General features: G+C 36.0%; 1 protein-coding gene across 1 annotated transcript in view; it reads left to right on the forward strand.

Annotated features, from left to right (window-relative positions):
* LOC150090042 (muscle calcium channel subunit alpha-1-like) overlaps nt 1-27,274 on the forward strand; it is a 1,145,904-nt gene that overhangs the window by 370,673 nt on the left and 747,957 nt on the right. Inside the window, exons 11-12 of the mRNA XM_090389719.1 lie at nt 13,904-13,988; nt 21,375-21,535. Coding sequence (XP_090245845.1) covers nt 13,904-13,988; nt 21,375-21,535 — 246 coding nt within the window. The remainder of the gene's footprint in view (nt 1-13,903; nt 13,989-21,374; nt 21,536-27,274) is intronic.

The following is a 27,274-nucleotide window of genomic DNA, read 5'->3' on the forward strand; positions in this document are numbered from 1 at the left end:
TTATTTAAGCTATCAACTTCCATGACAAGGGATGGAAGTCTATTCCAGCAACCAACCACCCGCTGGCTAAAGGCAAATTTCCTCACGTCTATCCTACATCTGTCTTTCCTCAATTTGAATTTATGCCCTCTCAGGTGATTATTCTGAGCAAGAGGAAGAATCCCATCAGCATTGAGCATGCTCAAACCATTCAAGGCTTTATACACCTCTATCAGATCACCTCGCTGGTGCCTAGTCTCCAGACACTGTAATTTGCAAAACTTAAGCCTTTCTTCGTAAGAGCACCCTTTTGTTCCATTCACCAATCTTGTTGCCCTTCTCTGTACTCATTCCAGCAGCTCTACATCCTTCTTGAAATGAGGCCTCCAGACCTGTATACAGTACTCTGTGTGGCCTGACCATTGCCTTATACAAGGGAATAATCACCTCCTTATCCCTGCTAGAAAAATTCCTATATATCATTCACAATACACCATGAGCTACTCTTGCAGCCCGTCTGCACTGCTCAGTAAACTTCATATCTGCCAACACAACCACCCCCAGGTCCCTTTCATTCTCTACCTCTGTCAGTGTAGTACCACAGAGTTGATACGTTGCTCTGGGGTCGCTGTTTCCCATATGTAGTACTTTACATTTGTCAATGTTAAACTTCATTTGCCACCTCTCAGCCCATCTGCTCAACCTTTCCAAATCCTGTTGCAGTAGCATAGTGTCAGTAGTGTCCTTGACAACCCTGCCAACCTTCGTATCGTCTGCAAACTTGGACATTAAGCTTGATATACCATCATCAATATCATTTATAAATACAGAAAACAATAATGGACCCAATACTGAACCCTGAGGGACTCCACTAATAACATTAGTCTACGATGAGCAGTGTCCATTGATTACCACTCTTCTTCCCCTCAACCACCCCTTTATCCATAGCAGAAATTTGCCTCCAATGCCACACTGCTCCAATTTGTGCAGCAGTCTTCCATGTGCAACAGTATCAAAAGCCTTTCTAAGATCCAAGTATATAATATCAAAGTTATTCCCTGCATCCAGTTCTTTTGTGACTGCATCATAGTATCCAATCAAATTGGTCAGGCAAGACTTCCCCTTAACAAAACCATGCTGTGTCTGAGCTATAACTGAAGTCTTGTCTAGATGATCCTGCAGTGTTTCTTTAACCAGTGCCTCCATTAATTTTCCAGGAACAGAAGTTAAACTAACAGGTCTGTAATTACTTGTGTCACCCTTTGATTCTCTTTTGTGAATTGGGATCACATTTGCACATCTCCAGTCTATGGGTACTTCCCCTGAGTCCAAGGAAGTTCTCATAATTTATTTCTCATAATTTACATGCAGATTTTTAATCCATGAAGGATCACTACTGATAATCAAGAGTATTACTCCCTCTAGTTGCCTCCTGAACATGCTGATGTAGAAAACAATCATCCAATAAATCCACAAAAGCCTTGCTAGTGTGTGAGTGACCAGCCCCCAAATTCCAGTCAATATCTGGGAAATTAAAATCCCCCATTATAAGACTCTCTGATTTACTGGCCCACTCTATTTCCCTGTACAGTTTCTTATTATACTCATCAGAGTCATTAGGCCTATAGCACACTCCTACTCTCAATTTTGATCTCCCAATGCTTATGTCACACCAAACTGACTTGACACTGCACTGTCCCGCAATGTCGACTGGCTTCACTTCCTTGGATTTTATGTATTTCTTAACTAATAGCATAACCCCTCCTCCCTTCCTATCCTGTCTATCCTTTCTGTAGACATTGTACTCCCCAAATTCCAGTTCTGCATTCCTTATATCTGTGTGACACCACGTCTCTGAAATCCCCACAATATCTGCCTTTGATGTTTTGAGCAATACCTCAAATTTATTTACTAAACTCCTAGCATTGGTGTACACGCAAGTATACATGCACCTGTTCTTTTTCTTAGCTACCCTAACACAACCCATGTGTTTATTTGTACCCCAATGATTCCCAGCAGTCTTTGAAATATCCTTCATCTTATTTTCCAGGCTGCGGCTCATTCCAATAGAACTAGTGCAAGAATCCCTTTCACCTCTGCCAGTGGCTATTGATGGTCAGGACCAATAGCTTGGTGATTCTGTTACCCTCACTGAAAATATCTGATAATTCAGTGGATAAGGCACAAATGAGATCTAGGTTGGAGGTCTCCAAAACAGAGCCTTTTGGAAGAACATGAAAGCAGGGTTATCTGATGCAGGTGGAGGCTGCTTTTTTTGCCATTCAAGGCAGGAGAATTATCTACATTTTCAAAATTTATAGTAGTTTCTCTTATGTCTTCCATAGGAAGTAATAGTTAAGGCCAGTTGATTACCAGAATTGTAGAATTAAATGATATTATGGTAAAAGGAATCAGTAAGGAAACACAGGTTAGGATGGAAAATAAAGCAAAGTTCCCACTAAATACACTTTATTTTTTGGACTTCCTAGATTGTTTCAGAGTGAGTAAGTTGAGAGTGATCCATATAGTCAGTCTGGAACACATTTCCACAATTTGGTATCACCCATAGCAAAAGTTCATTACTAAGGGTATGCAGTGGATTTTTCATCATGTCTGATTGAATAGAACCAGTTTTAAATCTCTCTACTGCTGTGTTCCCAACTCCGAAGAGTGAGTGAGTTCAATAAAGGATTTTCAAGGTGGTGAACAAGGAGCTGAACATGAAGATGGCTGTAACACATAGTAATGCATATGTTTAGGTCTACATATAATTAACATTTCTACAGATAACTAAAGTCAAGGCCAAAACGCCTACACATATTTCATGCCCCAGAAGTCCAAGTTGTAGGTGTGGTACACCTTCAAAGTTCTTAGATAGCCAAGCTAACATTTTCCTGTGGCAATGCATGTTTCAGATCAATAGGAGGAGCATAAAATTTGATTGATTTATGGCTCAGCCTCTCTTGAATCAAAATGTATAAAAATTAACTTGGTAGATGAAACAAGCCTCTTTCAGATAGCATACCCAGTTCATCCAATGATCTCATTAATCCAAAGCTGTGTGCAGTGTTAACAGTGCTCACTTTTTCAACTACTCCTGTAGGCAAAAGTCTTTCAGGCCCTTCTCCCGTACAGAAAGGACAGACAGGAGGGGAGGGGTTATGCCCTTAGTTAAGAAGCCCTTAGATGTCCAATACATTAGTGTAATGTAAGTGCTGGGAAAACAAAAATGACAGAAGGAGTATGTTATACACCTAGTGACTGTGATGAATATAATATGTACAACTATACAGATAAATAATGTGGGTCAATAAATCAGAATGTCTTATGGGGCAGATTTTAACTCTCCAGACATTGACTGGAACTTGTAGGTTGGTCACTCAAGCACTAGTAAAATTTTTGTGGATTTATTGGATTACTGTTTTCTATAGCAGCATCATCATCATCATCATCATCCAAGTTTCTAGCGACGACCAACTAACTGGTTAAAATACATTTATTAAAATAAATAAATGATATATACATAAAATAAAACAGAGATAAAATAAGATAAAAGCATTAAAATACAATAAGATAAAAGTGTTAAAATATAATATAATAAAAGCATTAAAATACACAGAAACTTTCAAGATGAAATGCCTCTACATCAGCTAGTCAGTGAATGGTGTACTCCAGTATATATTGATGGTTAAAATAGCAAAAGTCAGCTGGGCATGATCACGTATCATGAGTCTGGTGTCGGTAGAGCAGAATTACATACACACGATGACCGCCAGCGCTCATTGCACTGCAATACAGTACATTCCATAATAGGGTGCAAGTGCACTCCCCTCTTGCGATTCATAGTACTATTATTAAAGAAGCACTGCAGGATCATCTAGACAAGACTTCAGTTATCGCTCAGACACAGCATGGTTTTGTTAAGGGAAAGTCTTGCCTGACCAATTTGATTGTATACTATGATGCAGTCACAAAAGAACTGGATGCAGGGAATAACTATGATATTATATATTTGGATCTTAGAAAGGCTTTTAATACTGTTGCACATGGAAGACTGCTGCACAAATTGGAGCAGTGTGGCATTGGAGGCAAATTGCTGCTATGTATAAAGGGATGTTTGAGGCGGAGAAGACAGAGTGGTAATCAATAGACACTGCTCATCGTGGACTAATGTTATTAGTGGAGTCCCTCAAGGTTCAGTGTTGGGTCCATTATTGTTTTCTGTATTTATAAATGATATTGATGATGGTATATCAAGCTTAATGTCCAAGTTTGCAGATGATATAAAGGTTGGCAGGGTTGTTAAGGACACTACTGATGCTATGCTGCTGCAACAGGATCTGGAAAGGTTGAGCAGATGGGCTGAGAGGTGGCAAATGAAGTTTAACCTTGACAAATGTAAAGTGCTACATATGGGGAAACAGTAACCCCAGAGCAGCATATCAACTCTGTGGTACTACACTGACAGTGGTAGAGAATGAAAAGGATCTGGGGATAATTGTGCAGGCAGGTATGAAGTTCTCTGAGCAGTGCAGACAGGCTGCAAGAGTAGCTCATGGTGTCTTGTCAATGATATACAGGAATTTTTCTAGCAGGGATAAGGAGGTGATTATTCCCTTGTATAAGGCAATGGTCAGGCCACACCTAGAGTACTGTATACAGGCCTGGAGGCCTCATTTCAAGACGGATGTAGAGCTGCTGGAACGAGTACAGAGAAGGGCAACAAGATTAGTGAATGGAACAAAGGGTTGCTCTTACGAAGAAAGGCTTAAGTTTTGCCAATTACAGTGTCTGGAGATAAGGCACCAGCAAGGTGATCTGATAGAAGTGTATAAAACCTTGAATGGTTTGAGCATGCTCAATGCCGATGGGATTCTTCCTCTTGCTCAGAATAATCACCTGAGAGGGCATAAATTCAAACTGAGGAAAGACAGATGTAGGTTAAATGTGTGGAAGTTTGCCTTTAGCCAGCGGATAGTTGGTTGGTGGAACAGACTTCCATCCCTTGTTGTGGAAGTTGATAGCCTAAATAATTTTAAGGCTCAGCTGGACAGGTATTTCGAACGAACGGAGGGGTGAAGTGGAAGTTTTTTTTTTTTTTTTTTTTGGCTGATGCTGTATAAGCTTGCTTTCTTGCATCATATGCCTCTGCTATTGGTAGCTATGTGCAGTGCTTCAAGCTATGACCGCTAGCAATAATCACATGACTAGTTGACGATTTCAATATCCCATTGGGGATCAAGATTGTGCTGCTCAACTCAATAATGCTGGGCGACTGCGGAAGAAGCATTCAAAATTAGTGGTTCGCAGAGCCATCTCATGTTCAGAAACCTGGTCTTTCAATCTTTTGTCAGACTCATTTACATAACACTTTAACACTTTTATTATATTATATTTTCACTCTTTTATCTTATTGTATTTTCACACTTTTATCTTATTGTATTTTCACACTTTTATCTTATTGTATTTTCACACTTTTATCTTATTGTATTTCTGTTTTATTTTATGTATATATCATTTATTTATTTTAATAAATTTATTTTAACCAGTTAGTCAATCATCACTAGAAACTTGGATGATATGCAACCCGAAGTGCAAGGCCTGTTTTCCAATGTTCTATAGCAGCATGTTAGATAGGCAACTAAAGGTAGCAGTACTCTTGATCTGATTATCAGCAGCTATTCATCATACATTAAGAATCTCTAGACAAAGGAACTGATTGTTGGCAGTGATCAGTCTTTTGATGTGGGGTTTACTTAAACATGCAACTATATCAAGGTTAAAGGGAAGGGATATTGTTTCATAAAGATGACTGCAGTGGTTTCATTCAGTTTCTGAATTCTTTTCAGTGAGACTAATTGATGTTACCAACTGCAGATTCTAACTGGGAAGCACTTGTGTGAGTAATTGTAGAAGCTAGCTACTAATTTTTTATACCAACTAAGAGATATTGTTCAAAGTTTAGGCATTTATGGATGTCAGATGAAGTGATGAGAATTATTGGCAGAGAAGAAAAATACATGGGATGGTCCACTGATACAAATTATCAGTGGACACAAAAAAAAACTTCATTAAGTATAAACTGTTTTGCAATCAAGTTGTTAAGGGGATTAGGCAAGCTAAAGCAGAGTACAAGAAGTCTCTTGTTAAGAGGAATGAAAAGTAACAAAGGCTTCTCTGCTTAAGTTAACACTGAAAGGAAAGGGTTGAATCATGTTGGTCCACTAGATATGGGTGAACCTGTCTAGCTTGCTTACAAATTGAATAAACATTGTACATTTACATTCATGTGGGAAGTTTTTGGAACAATTTTGTGATAACAGAGATGAAATTGGAAGAGAAAATGTTGAAGCTGAGCAGTAAACCCATGATTTTATTGATCTCCTTTTAACCCTTAATTACTATCATGGGTGAAAATTCTGACTTCTGATTTTGTGGATTAGAAAAGTTTGACTGTATTGGAGTGTATTGAGCGCTCATTAGATGGGAAAACGGTGAATTATTATTATTATTATTATTATTATTAGCCATATGGTGCAAGGAAGCCTAAGGCTTATGCTGCACCAGCAAAAAAAAAAAAAAAAAAAAAAAAAAAAAATCCGAGTTACCCAGAGAGAGAGAGAGAGAGAGAGAGAGAGAGAGAGAGAGAAGTAGAAAGGAATCACCAAGAAAGAGAAGAATGATGATACCTAGCTCAGGACCCTGGGTGTGCCATGCCCATACTCACCAGATGTGAGCCCCTGGGGTTCATATGTCACAGTAGCCAGCAGAAAGTGCCTTAGACTGTTTATGGACACACTCGCTGTTATATCTGATCCTGTTCCATATATTAGAAACCTCACTTACAGGGCATCATTATAGTCTCCTAGTCTGTAAAATTGAGGGTTTATTGTATACGATGTCAGAATTGTTCTTTGTATTCAGCTCCTCTGTGATGACCTCATAGGAGGTAATCAGATTGTTCAGGCATGATCTCCCCTTAACAAATCCTTTTTCCTTTATCAGATTGTTAATACTTAAACAGCTTTGTAAACATACAGGGAATAATGAAACTAATCTGTCAGATGTCTTTGCCCATGAAAAGCTGGTGAGTTGATTGCATTTCTAAAAAAAATATAAATAAATAAAAAAAAATATATAAATAAATAAATAAATAATAATAATAAATAAATGCAATATTCATTGCATTATTCCTGACTAGTATAGGGTCTGACAGTTACTCTCTGGCATGCATGTAATGTTACATAATTTCTTATTTTTTTTTTTCATTTAAGCCCTATAATATATTGTTTTTAGATATAATAAAAAAAATGCAGTTTGGTATTGTAGTGTTAACATTACTGATAACATTTATTACCTACCTACTTATTTTCATGCCCTTTAACAGTATATTATTTTAAAAATGTATTAGGTAAATTACTTGATTACCTGGTCATCATTTAATGATACATTTATTTCCACTCTGTTCTATGTGACAAAATATTTTTAGTGACTGATTTTAATATTATCATTAAAATTTCCACTCATGATTAATTGTTTTAAATTACAGAATTAAAATTTAATTTGTAGTAACCTTTTGAGAGGAAGAGGGAGAATCAAAATTCCTAAATTTGATGTTTTATTGTTGTAACACTAAGTTTTAACTGTTGTGATGATAAATTCATACTCACACCACATTCGAAAATAGATTGATAGATATTTAATCACTTTAGCTAAAAATATTATGGTATTGATATTAAAATTTTGAGTCTGTCACCCCAAAGTGATTACATGGCCATTTCTTAACAGTAGCTAAGATCCAGAATGTTATGGATTAATTAATTTTTTTCTGTTATGATTTTTCTTTTAATACTGTTATAACATTGCCATTATGTTTAATACTGTTATTCCAGTTAAATCTGTATTTATATTAAATACTTCAGCTTCCAAATGCACTGTTCAGTGTGATTTTTAACATCTTAGTAGCTTGCTATGTGTGTACCTGCCAACTTTTCTGATTTAGTCAGAAGTCTTCTGATAAACAGGTGTCTTTCAGTTTTTTGATAAGTTTTTCCTTGTTATTTTTTAGTCAAGTTTTTATTTTTTTTTAAATTCAAGTTTATCCCAAAATTAATCCAAGTTTGTATTATTTTTCAAGTAGACAATTATGTTATTATTTTTTTCAATAATGAGCCTACTGGATTTGATGATATACCACTTGAAAGCTGATGTTTGGTGGCTTTTGGAATGGGCATTACAGATGCATATCAAACTCAGCTTTCCAGAAACTGGAAATTTTTAAGGTGTGTGTGTGTGTGTGTGTGTGTGTGTGTGTGTGTGTGTGTGTGTGTGTGTGTGTGTGTGTGTGTGTGTGTGTGTGTGTACAGAACTGATATATCACTTTGGTATGAAACTTGTTCGTTGAGTACCATTTTTGGATGAAAAATTGGTTCCAAATATCTGTTTCTCTTAATTTCATTCATTCAGATCAGCACATGATCACCTTGTGTAACTAGTGAACTAGTTCTTTTTTCTTTTTACTGAAATCTTTGTAAACACTTTTTGAATTCTTTATAAACTGAACTCTTTATAAATGGAACTTTTATGAACACTTTTTTTTTTTTTTTTTTTTTTGGGTGATGCTGTGTAAGCTTCTTTTTTGCATTATTTTCCACTACTAATATAATACTTGTGACAAAGTTTACCATGAAACCATTACTACTGAGTGCCTAATCACATCAAGTTGTGTGAAATTTTGACCAGGGCATATCTGCCAATAGTAAAAGTAGATGATGTTGTAGAGTAGATATTATCTTTTAAGGGCACAAAGGGTGATATTGTTGTTTACACACTAATGATATTAAGAATAGTAGATCTGAGTACTTACTTAAGAAGTAAAAGGCAATGGTCTAGTTTTTAAATTCTATGCTGTGGGACCAACTGATGTTGCTAATAGCAAATTCTAAGTGGAAAGCATTCAGGGAATTAGTTGCAGAAGCTACTAGTCTTTTAATACCAACTAAGAAATACTGATCGAGGCTTAGACTTAAATGGATATCAGATGACCTGATGAGACTTGTTGGAGAGAAGAAAAATGTGTGAGATGCATATAAATTAACAAGTAATACAGAAGCTTATAGTAGATATAAACTAGACTACAATCAAGTCGCAAAGGAGGTTAGGCAAGCCAAGTCAGACTACGAGAATTCTCTGTCAAAGAATGCAAAGAAAAGCAGCAAAGATTTCATTACTTATGTTAACAGTTGAAGGAAAGGATATTGATGGTTTAATTATTGATGATCCTGCTCAGATTGCTAACAAACTGAATGGGTATTTTGTATCTACGTTCACACATGAGGAATTTTTTAGAGAAGGGGATGCCAGAAATTTAGCAAACTTTAATTGGGATGTAAATGATTTTGTGATAACTGAGAGGAAAGTGAAAGAGATTGTTAAAGCTAAACATAAAAAAGGGCACCTCGATGGATGGGATCTATCCTATTATATTAAGGGAAGCAGCAAAGAAAATAAGCAAACTCCTAGCCATAATTATGAGAGCATCTTTAATATCTGGGGAGGTCTCTATAGACTGGATATGTGTAATGTATCTCCAATTCACAAAGGGTATCAAAAAGTGACATACGCAATTAGACTTCTTAACTTCTCTTCCAGGGAAAATAATGGAGTTGCCAGTTAAAGAAGTAATGCAGAACCATCTACACAGCATGGATTTGGTAAGGAACAATTTTGCCTGACCAGTCTGATTGAATACTACAATGCAGTAACAATGAGACAGGATTCTGAGAATAATTTTGATATCCTATACTTTGATTTTATGAATGCTTTTGATACTGTTGCACATAAAAGGCTGCTGTACAAATTGAATCTGTGTGGCATTAAGACCAGTTACGACTATGGATAAAGAGATGGTTGATTAGGATAAGACAGAGTGGTTCTTAATGGACACTTCTCTCCATGGACCAATATTATTAGTGGAGTTTCCAAACTGGATCCTTTGTTGTTTTCTATATTTATTAATGATATTGATGAAGGTGTATATCGGGCTTGATGTCTAAATTTACAGATGATACAAAGGTTGGTGTTGTGATTAATGACAGTAACTAAGGTAAGCTACTGCAATGAGATCTAGAAAAATTATGCAGATGTGCTGAGAAATGGCAGTTTAAGTTCAACCTTGACCAATGCAAGGTACTGCGTGTGGGTAATTGTAATCCCAGAGTAACGTACCAACTGTGTGGTACTACACTCTTGGTAGTGGAAAATGTAAAGGACCTGGGGGTAATATGCAGTAAGATAAGTAGTTCTCTGATCAGTACAGGCAGGCTACCAGAACAGCTCATGGGGATTTTGCCAGTGATATACAGGAATTTTGCTAGCAGGGATAAGCAAGGGAATGTCCCATTGTATAAGGCAGTGGTGAGACCACACCTCGGGTACTTCATACAGGTCTGGAGGCTCATTTTCTGAAGGTTGTAAAGCAGCTGGAATGGGTGCAGAGAAGGGTAATGAGATTGTTGATTGAATAAAGGGGACCTCCAGATGCTGCAATTTGCAGAACTTGAAGCCTTTCTTGGTAAGAGTACAAAGAAATCTGATCAAGGTATTTAAGGCTTTTAATGGACACAAGCTCAGTGCTGATGGCATTTTTTCTTTACTCAGACCACATACATGAGGCAGCATAAATTCAGATTGAGAACGTTGGAAAACTTCCATCTTTGTTGTGGAAGTGAGTAGTTTGAATAAATTCAAGGAAGAACTAGACAAACTATTAGAGGGGATAGGTAAGTTATGTGAGAAGGTGTTTTTTTTTTTTTTTTTTTTTTTGTCTGATGCTCTATGAGCTTGCTTTCTTGCCTCATTTTCCACTACTGATACTAATACTAAATTCATTCATGAACATGTGACATGATCCTATATTCATTTCGTATTGGTTTTTAATGACTATTATCGATTTAGGAGATGGCCTTTGTAATTTTTTGACAAGAGATGATGGTGTACTTATAAACAGCAGAGAAGGCATAATTCAAATAGCAGAAGACTACTATAGAGAATTATACAAGGAGCAGGGGAATGATGCCAGCAGTGGGGAAGATGGATTGCAAAGTAGCAACACATACGACATACCCAATATTCTTCCTGAAGTTACTGTAGAGTTGTTAAAATTGGGAGGAAGAGACATAACACAAAAACTGGCAAGGCTCTTCACAAAGTGCATTAGAAAAGGTGTGACACCTAAGCAGTGGAATAATGCAATCATAGTTTTGCTGCATAAGAAAGGAGATAAATCAGAAATTGGAAATTATAGACCAATTAGCTTGCTATCCCACATCTACAAGTTGTTCACAAGGGTCATTACTAATAGATTAGAAAGAATACTTGATGAGAATCAACCGAAAGAGCAAGCTGGCTTTAAGACAGGATTCTCAACTATGGATCACCTTCATGTAATATCACAGCTAATGGAGAAAGCAAATGAATATAAAACACCATTATGCCTGGCATGTGTGGATTATGAAAAGGCATTTGACTCCATACAGCATAAGGCAATGTTTCGGGCACTGGAAAGACAAGGCATTGATACCCCATATATTATGATTTTGAAGAAAATATATGAGAGTGCTACCTCCTTTATTAGACTAGACAAAGACAGTAGGAAATTTAAAATTGACAAAGGAGTTCGACAAGGAGACACAATATCTCCGAAGCTGTTTACTGCTGCCCTTGAGGAAGCTTTCAGAAGATTAGACTGGTCGCAGAAAGGAGTCAATGTGAACGGAGAGTACCTAAACCATTTACGATTTGCAGATGACATTGTGGTCATTAGCCACGATCCCAACGAATTAGAGGAAAATCTTAATCAGTTATGCACAGCTAGTAAGGATTTTGGACTAAAGATGAATATGGCTAAAACAAAAATAATGATGAACAAATATGCCACAGAAAGGGAAATAATGATTGAAGGAGCAGTAATTGAAAAGGTGGAGTCATATACTTATCTGGGACAAGTCATTAGCTGTAATAATGATAAATGGCTGGAAGTCAAGAGAAGAATAAATTTTGGATGGATAGCATTCAGGAAATATAGTGACATACTGAAGAGCAATATCCCAGTTTGTCTGAAACGTAAAATAATGAATCAATGTATACTCCCTACCATGACTTATGGAAGTGAAACTTGGGCACTCACCAAAAGAATGGAAGAGAAGCTGAGAACTACACAGAGAAGAATGGAACGAATCATATTGGGAATCAGACTGTTAGATAAGAAGAGAAACACATGGATTAGGCAGCAAACTCAAGTAAAGGACATTCTTATCAAAACTAAAGAACTAAAATGGTCTTGGGCAGGACACATAGCTCAAAGACATGATGACAGATGGACTAAGAAAATAGCAGAATGGTATCCAAGAGGAGCTAGAAGAAAACCTGGAAGACAAAGGTGGAGATGGATAGATGAAATTCATGAGTTTTTGGGTAGTAAATGGATGGCCAGTGCTCAAAACAGAAGGAACTGGAAAGTTGCTGGAGAGGCCTTCATCCTGCAGTGGATTGAAAATGGCTGATGATGATGATGATGTTTCGGCTTCTGTTTCCATTCCAGCAGTTTATTATATTTGGAAATAAATATTTATTGATATATTTATTTATTATATTTGGAAATAAATATTTATTGATATTAGTTTTTAGTAATCTTCATTAAATTTTTATTGATTTTTATGTGACTCTATTATGTATTCATTACTTTTATCCCTTTTTTTTTTTTTTTTTTTTGTTATATAGTGCTGTATGACTGTTTAATACTTTAGTAAGGACCTGGAAGCATATTCTAGATTAAAGTTATCCAAATGCAGCTGATGAGAATTTTCCAATTGCTACTTCTCACAGATGTTCAAGACAGCATATATGTTGTGCAGAAAACTAGAATAAAATTGGCTTGTTTTGACGTCTCAAGCTTGCTGGCTCAATTGTTTGAAACCTGTATCATATGTCAAGAAATTATGGTTCTGACTTCTCATTCTCAGTAAAACACATCATAATGATTTCTTCCCTGTAGCAATTTTTTTTTTTTTTTTTTTACTGCCATAGATTTTAAGGAAATTGTTTTTAGGGACAACCTTGGAAACACTTTCGCATGGCTGGAAAAGTTTTGCTGTCAGTTATAGAGAAAGAAAAGAAAATTTGAAGTCCTTTATTTTCATTCTTGTATGCAGCTTAAATACTTCATGTAGCATTTGCAATTTTATTTATTCTTTATTTATTTTTAATGGAACATTGTGGAAACAACTTTATAGGTAATTGCTTTGGTGACTACACTGTACCTGAGTTTCTCATTTCAAATTTTTACTGATGATCCAAGGGATAAAAGAATAAATAAAAACAAAATAATATAGGTAAAGTTTATAAAAATAAGTAGTAACTCACATAGAGAAATTGGCAAAAATATGCTGTATGTTCTCTCTTTACCCATGCTCTGATTTTTTCATTTATTTTGTAATTGAATTGATTTTAAAAAAAATTAAAGTAATGAAAAAAATTAAATAAATGAAGCAAAGAATTTTAAAATACACTTTATTACATTTTATGGTGGCATGCATAATTTACCTGCTGCAATGTATGACATGCATTGTTTAGTTCATAACTTCAAAGATAAACCTTGGAATGCAATTTGGATAGTAACATAATATAGTTCTAAAGCTGGATTTCCATTAAAAATATTCAAATTTTTTGATATCTAAAAGTTGGCAGGCATCTATGTGCATTGCACCTTTCAAGTCATGTTATTCTTAACTTTCTTTTAGATTTAATGCATATTATTTAACAGGAAAACAGATGGATCTAGATCATAAGTTAATATTGTTATTGCAATTACTGATGTTTAAATATATTTACTGTGTATAAAATAGATCTTCTTTCATTTATGAAGCAACAGAGGTAGAGGGAGGAGATACATTAGAAGGTGAGACAGCAAGTGCCGATATTAAACCTCCCACGTGGTGGGAATTAAACAAGTAAGTAACTAAAATTCACATTCGTAATGTTAAAAGTAATTTATCACTTGTTCATGAATATTTAATGTGTGGTGAAACTGTTTCAAATGAAGTTTTACTTTTTTATATATTTCATATTATTAGTATGTATTTTGTCTATTTTAGTACTGGCTCCCAAAATAAGCCAAATATTTAAAAATATATATATATAGGATGAATTAGGAATCAAGGTAATTTCAGTAGACAACAAACACAATTTACATTTATGTGATGTATAAACATAACATTATTATTCATATACCATTAAAGAGGTAGTGAAAGATACTGCTAACATGACCGTGACTAATGGTGCTTGACTTCTCCTGATATGTGGTTTATACTGTGTATATCTAATATAAAGGGCGTACAATTAATGTTGCCTAATCAAACATAGCAAGTGATTCCTTTATGAAAAATAAATGACACGTTCTGAATAGTTGTTTGGTCGGTAACAAGTATCTCACATCGGGACAGTGTTGAAGAACTGTGTACATGGATGAGATTTGTACATACAAATGATGCTGATGGCATCCTGAATTGTCATCAACCGATCTGTCAAGTGCCTAAGAAGTTGCAGTATCATGCCTACAGTTGGTGCAGATGAGGTAGGCAACACTTGTATTTGCAATTAAAGATTGTTGATGTCACATCTGGGCTGAGCTATTTTCATTGTTAAGGCTGTTCTAAAGCATGATTTCTGTGCAAATTGGGCATGCACAGATTTCTCAACAATGGTAACTTATCAGCTGTTGAAAATTTTAAAGAAGCCATTCGAACTTGAGAAGAAAACAGACATATGAATGAAAAAAGGATTGACCCTGACAAGTTGGAGTTTATGGTGACAAGTAGTTTATGTTGGGGCAGTGTTGACGAAGTACACGTGAATGGTATTTAGCATTAGCATTAGTAGAGGCATTTGATGCAAGAAAGCAAGCTTATGCAGCATCAGCCAAAAAAAATTAAATTAAAATAAATAAATAAAAAATAACCACTTCCACTTCACCCCTCTGTTCGTTCAAAATACCTGTCCAGCCGAGCCTTAAACTTATTTAGGCTATCAACTTCCACGACAAGGGATGGAAGTCTGTTCCACCTACTAACCACCCGCTGGCTAAAGGCAAATTTCCGCACATCTATCCTACATCTGTCTTTCCTCAATTTGAATTTATGCCCTCTCAGGTGATTATTCTGAGCAAGAGGAAGAATCCCATCAGCATTGAGCATGCTCAAACCATTCAAGGCTTTGTACACCTCTATCAGATCACCTCGCTGCTGCCTAGTCTCCAGACACTGTAATTTGCAAAACTTAAGCCTTTCTTCGTAAGAGCACCCCTTTGTTCCATTCACTAATCTTGTTGCCCTTCTCTGTACTCGTTCCAGCAGCTCTACATCCTTCTTGAAATGAGGTCTCCAGGCCTGTATACAGTACTCTAGGTGTGGCCTGACCATTGCCTTATACAATATTCGCACATATACACAACAGTGCCTAAGCTGATGTTCCCCAACACCATCATCAGGTGACTGTTGAGTTTAATAGTTGGTACATGCCCTCTGAACAGAAGTAGCTAACAAGGCAGTGGGTTAGCAAGCCATTTTTCATGTATAACATTTAATATAGTCAGTATATAGTCCTAATTGCATGTTAGGCATTGCTCACACACTATATGCTTTATATGAACAGAACTTTAAATATTAGCTTACATATTATATTAAAGTTCTGTTCATATAGTGTGTGAGCAATGCATAACATGCAATTTGGACTATATATTGACTATATTAAATGTTATACTTGACATCATTTTATAATTAACCTGTGGTATTGAGAAAGTAAGTATACTTTCTCAGGTAAGCTCAGGGTGTGAACATAATAAATGCTAATGTATGCAGAACTTTTCTCAGAAATTTTAGTGATTGAGATTTTAGTGGTTGATCTACAGATACAACATCATTCAGATTCATATGAGCCATTTAGTTCTGATTGGCTACAGTACTCTTTTCTAATGTTCTTTTACCAGTTCTTAGTTATCATTCTTGAGTCCTGTGAGTTGTGTTTGTGTATGTTTTGTTGGACTGTCAAGTGCCTGAGAAGTTCATGTTTGACCTATTGAGCACAGACCACACCGTATTCAAAATTACATTTATTCACTGATATAAACACTGTATAAAAGTAGTAGTAAAATAAAGTTGTAGACACTGCAATTAAAAACTATATGAATAAAGTATTAAAACTATACAGATAAATTAAAATATATGCAGTAGCTTTCAGTAAATTTAGGGTAACAGTATTATTACTGTAATGTCACATGGAATTGACCATCTATCATATAAATGAATCATTTATCATATAAATAAATTCAAGGCTGAACTAGACAAACTTTTGGAGTGAATGGATGGGTGAAACGGGAAGTGTGTTTTTTTTTTTTTTTTTTTTTTGGCTGGTGCTATATATGCTTGCTTTCTTGCATCATATGCCTCTGCTGCATTGTGATGTATCTGTCATCCTCATTATTATATTCAGGCATTCTGCTCATCTGCTTGCCCCCCCCCCCCAACTTACCTTTGGTGTTGTCATCAAAGTAATATAGCAATTCAGAAATTGGGTGAACTTGAATACAGTCAAAGCTCTATATAACGACCACCCACAGGGGAATGATTAAAACAGTTATATCAGAAGGACATTATATCGAGCATTCATAAAATCAACAACAAAACAAGTAAATGCGTGAACATTTAATGTAATTCTACTAATACAATATAGTATAATCTTACAAGGGGTGATCATTTAATTCATGGACTGGTGCAAGGTCTTATCTTAATTGCCATTATCTGAACCTTCTGTGGATTTCTTCTCAAAATACTCTCCATTGAACTTTACACTCTTTCACCACTGTTGTACCCATGCATTAAATGCTTCTTACAAGCCATTTTTCGAAAGACTGCAAAGTGCTTTTGTTGTGGCCCTGTGCACATCATTGTTAGATACGAAATAGTGGCCTTTCAGAGCTTTCTTCAGACGTGGAAACAGGAAGAAATCACAAGGGGCTAAGTCTGATGAATAAGGGGGGATGTGGCAGACCCTCAGCACCTATGGCAGTGATCACTGACTGCACAATATTAGCCATATGTGGCCCGGCATTGTCTTGTTGGAGAAAACAATTCACACACTGCGAACCTCAGATTATGCTTCCTTATACATAGTTGTTCCATGAGGCACAAAATTTGTAACAAGAATGCCTTTTATGTCAAAAAATACAGGAACCATTTGTTGTCAGCTGAATGAGGAGCTCAAAATTTCTTAGGTCTTGGTAAATCAGAATACTTCCACTCACTCAACTGTTGTTTTGTCTCTGGATCATAGTGAAAATTCCACGGTTCATCACAAGTCACTATCCGATTTAAGAAGTTTTGACTCTGTGTTTCAAAACGATCAAGCATTTATTTGCACAAGTCTACTCTTTGCTATTTTTGTTCTGGTGTCAAATTGTGTGGAACCCAGTGAACATCAGATTTGTGACATTTTCAGGTAATCTTACAATATTGTGAGCACTACCATATGAAATGGACATTCTGTCAGCTAATTTATGAAGTGTAATTTGCCTGTCTTCATCCAAAACTTTCTGGGCTTTTGCGATTTTCTCAGGGTTGTTGAGGAGGAAGGCTGACCAGGTCTTGGGTCATCTGCAACAGACTCACGACCTTCACTGAATCACTTGTGCCATTTAAATATGGCCTTCCGACCATGACACTCAATACCATATGCTTCATTAACTTTAACTGCATCTAATGCATTTAAGCCCCATCTGACACAACAATGTAGGACATATCCCTGTTCAATCTGTATGTTTGACCCGTTACTTGCTTCAAAATGATTGTGAGTGAAACATGGCTAAAAAAAACTCTTCCCACACAGTCTGTCCAGTGCGGCAGTTATGGAAAGTTCACATGGTAAACAAAATCTTGCACTAGTCTGCGAATTAAATGATCATCCCCTCATATTTATATTATGTACTACTGTGTTAAACAAGAAAATTGTGATTGTAAATTTTGCATTGATTATAGAGTAAATTGTAAATTTCACTACATAGGCTACATTCCTATCAAGACTTAACAAGAGAATTGTTTCATACTTTAAAATAATCTGTCTAAACGTGCTGGTAGAGCATGTTTTAAAAGAGAATTATGAAGGTGCACAACAGCAGTTATTTCACTTTTGCAGTTAGGCTGCACTTGAAAAAATCAATGTACAAGTTCTAATCCTTGATGAGAATCTTTAACTGAAACTTCTTGTTCAACCATAGTAGGCTCCTCATCTTCATCACTACAAATTTCAGAAGATTCCATTATGTCTGCAATTAGTTCCTCTTCATTTGTGCATATCCTGAAACATTTAATGTCCATATCCACTTCTGCATAATCTTTGAAGCTTAAATTTTCCTGTAAGTTTAGGTGATGATGCACACGTTCAAATATTTCTTCCCTATTATTGGACTTTTCTTCGTAATTAATAGAGGAATACTTCACAGATTGCATCATTCAAGGCAGTAAATCCAGCATGTTTTGAAGCAGTTGGTGATTGCTTTTTTCCATCAACTTCATCCCATGCTGAAAAACACAAATACATTTCCTGCAGGATGTTATTATTATTATTATTAGCCATATAGTGCAAGGAAGCCTAAGGCTTATGCTGCACCGGAAAAAAAATTCCCAAATACCCTGTGTGTGAGAGGGGGAGAGGGGGAGAGAGAGAGAGAGAGAGAGAGAGAGAGAGAGAGAGAGAGAGAGAGAGAGAGAAGAATAATGATATCCAGCTCAGGACCCTGGGTTTGCAAAGCCCATACTCTTCAGATGTGAGCCCCTGATGTTGATTTCACATTGATTTTTGCTTTCAAGACATAACACAATTTTGTTTAGTAGCATTCTTCAGTAGTTTTTCTTAAAACACTGGATTACACCTTGATCAAGTGACTGAAGAACTGACATCATATTTGGTGGTAGGTACTCAACAGTGATTGCACTTAGGTCGTTTACTTGACAATGAGGGGTGGAGTTATCCATAGACAGCAAAATTTTTCTATTCTTCTCACTCATCCTGTAATCTAAGTCTTTGATCCATTTGTGATGTCTTTCGTGCCTTTTATTTTAGTCGATAATGTCTTCAAACCTTTAAAACATCGAGCCTTCTGGACTTTCCCAATGATTAAAAGAGGAAGCTTCTCTGTGCCAGACATGTTTGCTGCTAGGAGAACAGAAATCCGTTGTTTGGCCTTTTTTCCCTCACTACATTTTTTGCTTTTGAATGTAAGTATTTTATCCAGTAGCAATTTAAAAAGGAGTCTGGTTTCATCAGCATTGAAGATGTTATTATGGTCATACATCAGCAAAACATTTTTTAAATGATTTTCCTTCCATTCCTTTATAGCATCAATGTCCACAGCTGCACTTTCACTACACACTTATTTGAAAGACAGGCCATGACATCTTAAATTTCTGGAACCATCTATCTGAACTTTTAAAATTTTCAATATCCATTCGATGTGCAAATGATTCAGCCTTAGCTCTTAAAAGATTACCATCTATGGGAATTTTTTTTGCATGCATCATCATCATTAGCCATTCCAAAAGTACCTTTTCAAGATCCGAATACTTTGCCTTTCATACTCGAATCCTACCTGGCGCAGCACATTTCTTTAAACTTTCAATCTTTTTCTGATCTTTCCATGCTCCAACTTTCTTAATCATACAATCTGAGTGAAGGAACTATTGGAAAATTATCACGAGTATGGATTCAGAAAATACTGGAGGAAATGACTGGATCCCCTAAATCACTCAGAAGGCTTAAATCAGAAGACATAGTGGTAGAAGTGACTTGTCTGAAGCATTTAGAGATGAATGAAAGCAACCAGTTTTGGAGGTTGAGAAGTGATCTCCAAATGGAGATCACTTCTGAAATGTCCCAGAAGAGGAAATATTAGAAGATCAGAAAGAACAGAGGGTTATAGGAGTGAAAAGAATATTTATGAAAAGTGAGAGAGAAATATCACTCTGGCATAAACCCCAGTATTGATGATGTGTGTAATGTCCTCATGAAACGTGCAACAATTGTCTGTCTCCAAGCAACGCATCTTAAATTGTGAGATACAGTGTCGTTGCAAAACTATATTTTACAAATGGTACGTACAATGGAGTAGCAATCTTATACAGTTTGAAGAACCAGACAATCTATTTGCACACCTACCTCCTCTATACTATGCTTTGGTATAGGGGAGGTAGGTGTACAGTTAGGGTCGCATAGTTGTGCATTATTGTTTATGTTCAAAATGTAGATAGTCCAAAGAGCATATAGTAAAAAAACTCATTGCAGACACTTTTTTTTTTTTTTTTGAAAATAGTGCAATACCTGTAAACTTGTTAAAGCACTTCAGCAGCAAGCATTAAGACAATTGAATTAATTATTATTGTCTTAATGTTTAAACTTTTCTTGGTGCAATATGACCGTAGTAACCCAGGAACCCATTAAACTCCAAACCAAACCCTTCTGGCCCTGATAAAAAAAAAAATAAATAAATAAGAGAGGACAGAGTATTTCTTCTAACTCCATATAATTTAATAATTATTTATTTTAATTGTTAATTAATCCAAATGATTAATTAATGTTATTTTGATATTACTTTTAAATTTATTTGATTGCTAATTAATCATATAATTTATTTAATAATTATTATTATTTAGTTGAATCGTTTTGTCCCTAGATTTCAATGGGAAAAAATCGTAGCCTTAGCTGTGTTTGTAGAAAGTGCATTGAGTCCAGATAACATAACTAAAGTTTTATAATAAATATCTATTTTTTTAAAATTAATTGTAATTCTTATCTTTAAGTATATCAATTAATAATTGTAAAAGGATTAACCCATGTGTTGAGCTACCTTCCCAATTGCAGATAATGAGAATGTCAATTTGGTCATGCTCTGAGATGTCGAGGATCATCTTAATCGAGCAGGCAGTAGCCGTCTTATTCTTAAGTTTATTATTTGCTTAGAGAAGGAATTTGTTATATATATTTTGAATGTAATATTATTTCTGTGTTTAAAAAGAATATATACTGCTTTTAATAATCAGTATTTCTTGAAGTTTTTATGCGAAATTTATTTACTTATCAGTGACTGCAATTAGGCATTATGCACTTCAGTATTATTTCATGATTCCTATGTGAAATTAAGCAACACATAAAGATTAAAAATGAATGGTGTTATTATGAGGAGAGAATTTATTACATGTCTATTAGTTTTTTCTTAAAAGAAGCTGAGTAAGATCACTTGCTTGTTTGGTTCATTTTTAATTTCTTTCTATTTACATACATCTTTTTTCCAGAAAGCAGTTTGATAGGCACAACAGAAGAATACGAAGAGGGTGTAGAAAAGTTGTCAAGTCTCAGGCTTTTTACTGGATTGTGATTGTGTTAGTGTTTTTAAATACCCTTACACTTGCTTCAGAACATTACAAACAACCTTCATGGTTGGACTATTTTCAAGGTAAGCTAATTTCAGAAAAATATGCTGAAACATTTATTGATTTTGCCATTATACATAGGTCTCTCTCTCTTATATATATATACATGAGGATATTTGTAACACATGTGTATAGCAAGAGCATGCAGTTATTCTTTCTCTCTAGCTCACTATGCAGACAAAACTATAACAAATTAGGTAGTGTATACATTTCAGGCATGTTCAGTTATCAACTAACTAGTCTCAGGAGTTAAATTTTTATATTCTACTCAATAAGTATGTACTAAAACTTTGTCATTCATGTGATAAGTAACTATGAGGTAGGTCTTGTGTAGTAGCTCTGTTTTTTAGGGATGGGATGGAATACACATTTAAGGATATAAGGGAACAACTTATTGACATGATATTTGGTACAAGGTTCCTAAGAATATTCTAAATAAGTCCTGTAATTTTAAAAAGAATTGGAGTTGCTGTTCCAAATTTATCACAGGGTTTCTATGGGAGAACTAGAGTGGTGCCATGAAATCAGACTTTGGTCTGAGACCTAGGGAGTATAAAACATATGCTGAAAATTTGGTGTTTATCTGACTTTTCCTTCTTGAGTAATGGCTGAAACAACAATGGGCACAACACCAAACCCCGGGGGACACCACTAATAACATTAGTTCACGAAGAGCAGCATCCATTGATTACCACTGTCTGTCATCTCCCACTCAACCTCCCTTTTATCCAGTGTAGCAAATTGCCCTTAATACCATACTGCTCCGATTTGTACAGTAGTCTTCCATGTGCAACTGTATCAAAAGCTTTCCTGAAATCCAAGTGTTATATGATGTCAAAATTATTTTTTTCATCCAGTTGATTTGTGACCACATCATTGTATCCAATCAAATTGGTCAGACAAAACTTTTCCCTTAACAAATCAGTCAGACAAGACTTCCCCCATTGCATGATCCTGTAATGCTTCTTTAACCAGTGATTCCATTATTTAACCTGGAACAGAAGTCAAATTAACAGGTCTGTAATTACTTGTGTCACCCTTTGATCCCCCTTTGTGAATTGGAAATACATTTGTACATCTTCAGTCAGTAGAGACTTCTCCTGAGTTCAAGGATGCCTCTCATAATATGACTAAGGGTTTGCTTACTTCCTTTGCCACTTCTTTTAATATAACTGGATAGATCCCATCCACCCCAGGTGCCTTTCTTATGTTTAACTTCAAAAATTCCACCCTCCCACTTTGCTCTCAGTTATTACAAAATCATTTAACTCCCTATTAGAGTATTATAAACATCTGGCCCACTCCTCCTTGAATATAGGTGCAAAATACTCATTTAGTTTGACAGCTATCTGAAAATGATCATCTACAGTCAAACCATTGATATCAAGTGGACCAATCTGATTCATCCCCTTCCTTTTAGAATTTATATAAGTAAAGAAGTCTTTGCTGTTTTTCTTTGCATCCTTTGCCAAAGATGTCTCATAATCTGCCTCTACTTGCCTAATCTCCTTTGTGACTTGATTACAGACCAGCTTATATCTACCATAGGCTTCTGTGCTGCCTGATAATTTATGTGCAGACCATGCATTTTTCTTCTCTGCCACAAGTCTCATTAGTTCATCTGACATCCATTTGGGCCTAAACCTAGAACAGTATTTCTTAGTTGAAACAAAAAGCCTAGTAGCTTCCAAGATTACTTCCTTGAATGATTCCCATTTAGAATTTTCTGTTGGTAATACCATCAATTGGTCCCACTGTATAGAATTGAAAAATCTCTGAGACCACTGTAGTTGCCTTTACGAAAGCAAAAATCCTTCCCTTTATCCCTGATGGTAGTTACATCTTTAAGTAAATCCCACATCAGTACACTGTGATTACAGCTTCTTGGCAGGCTTCAGCATTTTCTGGAGAACAAACACTGCCTGTGTGATGTTATTTTCATCCATTACACAGCCTTCCTCTTCAAGCTCCTGGGATGAACAAAGTATTGTATTTTTTGAGGGTGTTCAATGATTTTTTAGGTTCTATACAGTGGGACCAACTGATGATGTTACCAACAGCAAACTCTAAAAGGGAAGCATTCGAGGAAGTAATCTTGGAAGCTACTAGGCTTTTTGTTCCAAATAAGAAATTGTGCTCTGTGTTCAGGCCCAAATGGATTTCAGATGAACTAATGAGACTAGTGGCAGAGAATAAAAATGCATGGGATGCACATAAACTGTCAGGCGACACAACAGCCTGTGGTAGATTCAAGCAAGTCTGTAATCAAGTCACAAAGGAGGTTAGGCAAGTGAAGGCAGATTATTAAAAATCTTTGGCAAAGGATGCAAAGAAAAACAGCAAAGATTTCTTTACTTATATAAATTCTAAAAGGAAGTGGGTGAATCAGATTAGTGCACTTGATATCAATGGTTTGACTATAGATAATCATTCTCAGATAGCTGCCGAACTAAATGAGTATTTTGCATCTACATTCACATATGAGGAGTTATTCAAGGAGGAGAGGGCCAGATGTTTATGAGACTCTGATGGGAGTTGAATGATTTTGTAATAACTGAGAACAAAGTGGAGAAGAAATTGTTGAAGTTAAACATAAGAAAGGCACCTGGGGAGGATGGAATCTATCCAGTTATATTAAAGGAAGCAGCAAAGGAAGTAAGCAGACCCTTAGCCATAATTACGAGAGCATCCTTGGACTCGGGGGAAGTCCCCATGCACTGGAAAAGTGCAAATATATCTCTCCAATTCATGAAGGGGAATCAAAGGGTGACACAAGTAATTACAGACCTATTAGTTTGACTTCTGTTTCAGGGAAAATGATGGAGTCACTGGTTAAAGAAGCATTGAAGGATCATTTAGACAAGACTGTAGCAATAATTCAGACACAGCATGGGTTTGTCAAGGGGAAGTCTTGTCTGACCAATTTGATTGGATACTATAATGTGGTCACAAAGAAACTGGATGAAAAAAATAATTTTGATATCATATAATACTTGGATTTCAGGAAAGCTTTTGATGCAGTTTTGCACATGGAAGACTACTGTACAAATCGGAGCAGTATGGTATTAAGGGCAAATTGCTACACTGGATAAAATGGAGGTTGAATGGGAGACAACAGAGAGTGGTAATCAATGGATGCTGCTCTTCATGGACTAATGTTATTAGAGGTCTCCCCCAGGGTTTGGTGTTGTGCCCATTATTGATTGTATATTTATCGATGATATTGATGAAGGTATATGAAGCATAATGTCTAAGTTTGCAGATGATACAAAGGTTGGCAGGGTTGTTAATAACAGAATGACAGTGTGCTGTTGCAACAGGATCTGGAAATGTTGGGCAGATGAGCTGATAAATGCCAACTGAAGTTTAAGATTGAGAAATGCAAAGTACTGTATGTGGGTAGCAGTAAAAGAGAAATGTACTAACTGGGCGGTGTTACACTCAGGGTAGTAGAAAATGAAAGACCTGGGGGTAATTGTGCAGTCAGATATGAAGTTTTCTGAACAGTGCAGACAGGCTGCCAGAGGAGGCCATGGGGTCTTGTCAATGATATACAGGAATTTTGCAAGCAGGGATAAGGAGGTGATTATCCCCTTGTATAAGGCAATGGTCAGGTCACATCTGGAATACTGCGTACAGGTCTGGAAGGATGTAGAGTTACTAGAACGATTACAGAGAACAGCAACAAGACTTTGTTATGAAGAAAGGCTTAAGTTCTGCAAAATGCAGCTTCTGGACACTAGGCACCTGCGAGGCAATCTGATTGAGGTGTATAAGGCCTTGAATGGATTGAGCAGGCTTAATGCTGATGGGCTTCTTACTCTTGCTCAGATTACAAACCTGAGGGGTCATAGATTGAAACTGAGGAAAGAGTTGTAGAATAGATGTGCAGAAGTTGCGTTTAGCCAGTGGGTAGTTGATTGCTAGAACAAACTTCCATCTGTTGTTGTGGAAGTTGATAGCTTAAATAAATTCAAGGCAGAACTAGACAAACATTTTGAATGTATTGATCAGTGAAATTAGATTTTTTTTTTTTTTTTTTGGCTGATGCTATATAAGCTTTCTTTCTTGCATTGTGTTCCTTTACTAATACTAATCTCGCAAAAAGGATTCTAATGCTCCTATGCTTATGTTTGGTGACACTCCGATTTCTAGGCAAGATGATATATTTCTTTTGTGGATTACTCTGATTTCTAATCTCTCCTGGCACAAGCACATTACAAATATTGCTTCCTCTGCATCTAAAAAACTTTGTTTTCTCTTTCACTCTCGCTGTTACTTTTCATCCAAACAGCTGTTCATTCTGTACAAATCGTAAATCCACCCTATCATGGAATATTGTTCCCATATCTGGGGCGGTTCCCCCCCCAAAACCTCTCTCAGGCTTCTAGATTCCAATCAGAAGAGCACAGTTCGGTTAATTAATGACTCATCTCTAACAGAGTCTCTCCACTCTCTGTCTGATAGATATTCTGTTTCTGCTGCATTCCTTTTCTACAGGTACTTCCATTGGCACTGTTCTTCTGAATTGGCTTCTATAATTCCCACTTTCTTTCATTTGCTTTCTTGCATCACATGCCACTACTACTACAGTTCAAACACGGCACCATCCAACATCCATTTACTGTCCAACTTCAAACTCACAGAACCAACTTTTCATCTTCTTCATTTATTCGTTCAACTGCCATTTTCTGGAACAACCTTTCTTCATATGTATTTCCTGAAAATTGCAGTCTACAGAAGTTAAAGTCTAATGTCAATAAATATCTTCTTTCGTCTTCTCAACCTCCAAACCAAGCATGGTACTAAGTACTATAGGTTCCAATACCTCTGTCAATGAACTATTTCCTTGTATAAGGAAATAGCTTGGCCCCTGCATATAGGTCTGGAGGCCTCATTTTACATAGGATATGAATCTCTTTGAATTGGTTCACAGAATGGTAACAGATTAGTCAGGGACATGAAATGACTGTCTTACCAAGAAAGACTTTTTACTTCTGCCAATGCGATGCTTGGAAACTAGGCACCTGTGAGGATACCTGATTGAAGTGTTTGAAGCTTTAAATGGATTGAGTAGACTATATGCTGATGGCACCTTTGCTCTTTCTCAAGCAACATTCTTAAGGAGACATAAATGCAAAAAGGTTGGTTGCAGGATAGAGATGAGAAATTTGCTTTTCGATTGTTAGAACTAACTCTGATCTGGTATGTTGGCAGTCTTTAGTTTGAATAAACTTAAGGAAGGATTAGACAGTTTGCCGAAGATATGCTGATGAGGCAGAGTTTTTTTTTTTTTTAACTGATGGTGTATAAACTGCAATTATTGCAATCTTGCAATGACTGACACTACTGATACTACAGTATTGATTCCTTTATGGGAAATGTATGTATACAAAATGCTTTCTCAGTTTGTAATGCCAACTTGAAGACATATTACTCATTGGCTTCATTCAGAAGAAAACATTTGACCATATTAGATAAAAAATAAAATTAGAAAAAAAAAGATTTTGTGGGTAAAATCATATCTTGTATATTTGTTTATTTTGCCACAATAAAGTTTTAAATTTGGGTGATCATGATCTTGAGTTTCCCATGCCCACAAGACAAAAACCTGCAGTTCCTCCATGATTATGAAACCTAAGATTTTGATTAGATACTATTGCCTGATGAACATAATGTTAAGCAGAGGATATTAAGAGTCTGTGAAGTTCTGTAAAGCTATGAAGTGTGTTATTAATTTTGGATATTGCTACATCTGATTT

The sequence above is a fragment of the Mastigoproctus giganteus genome, chromosome 2 (genome assembly GCF_048544385.1).
Source record: "Mastigoproctus giganteus isolate SK-2022 chromosome 2, ASM4854438v1, whole genome shotgun sequence".
Classification (NCBI taxonomy): Eukaryota; Metazoa; Arthropoda; class Arachnida; order Uropygi; family Thelyphonidae; genus Mastigoproctus; species Mastigoproctus giganteus.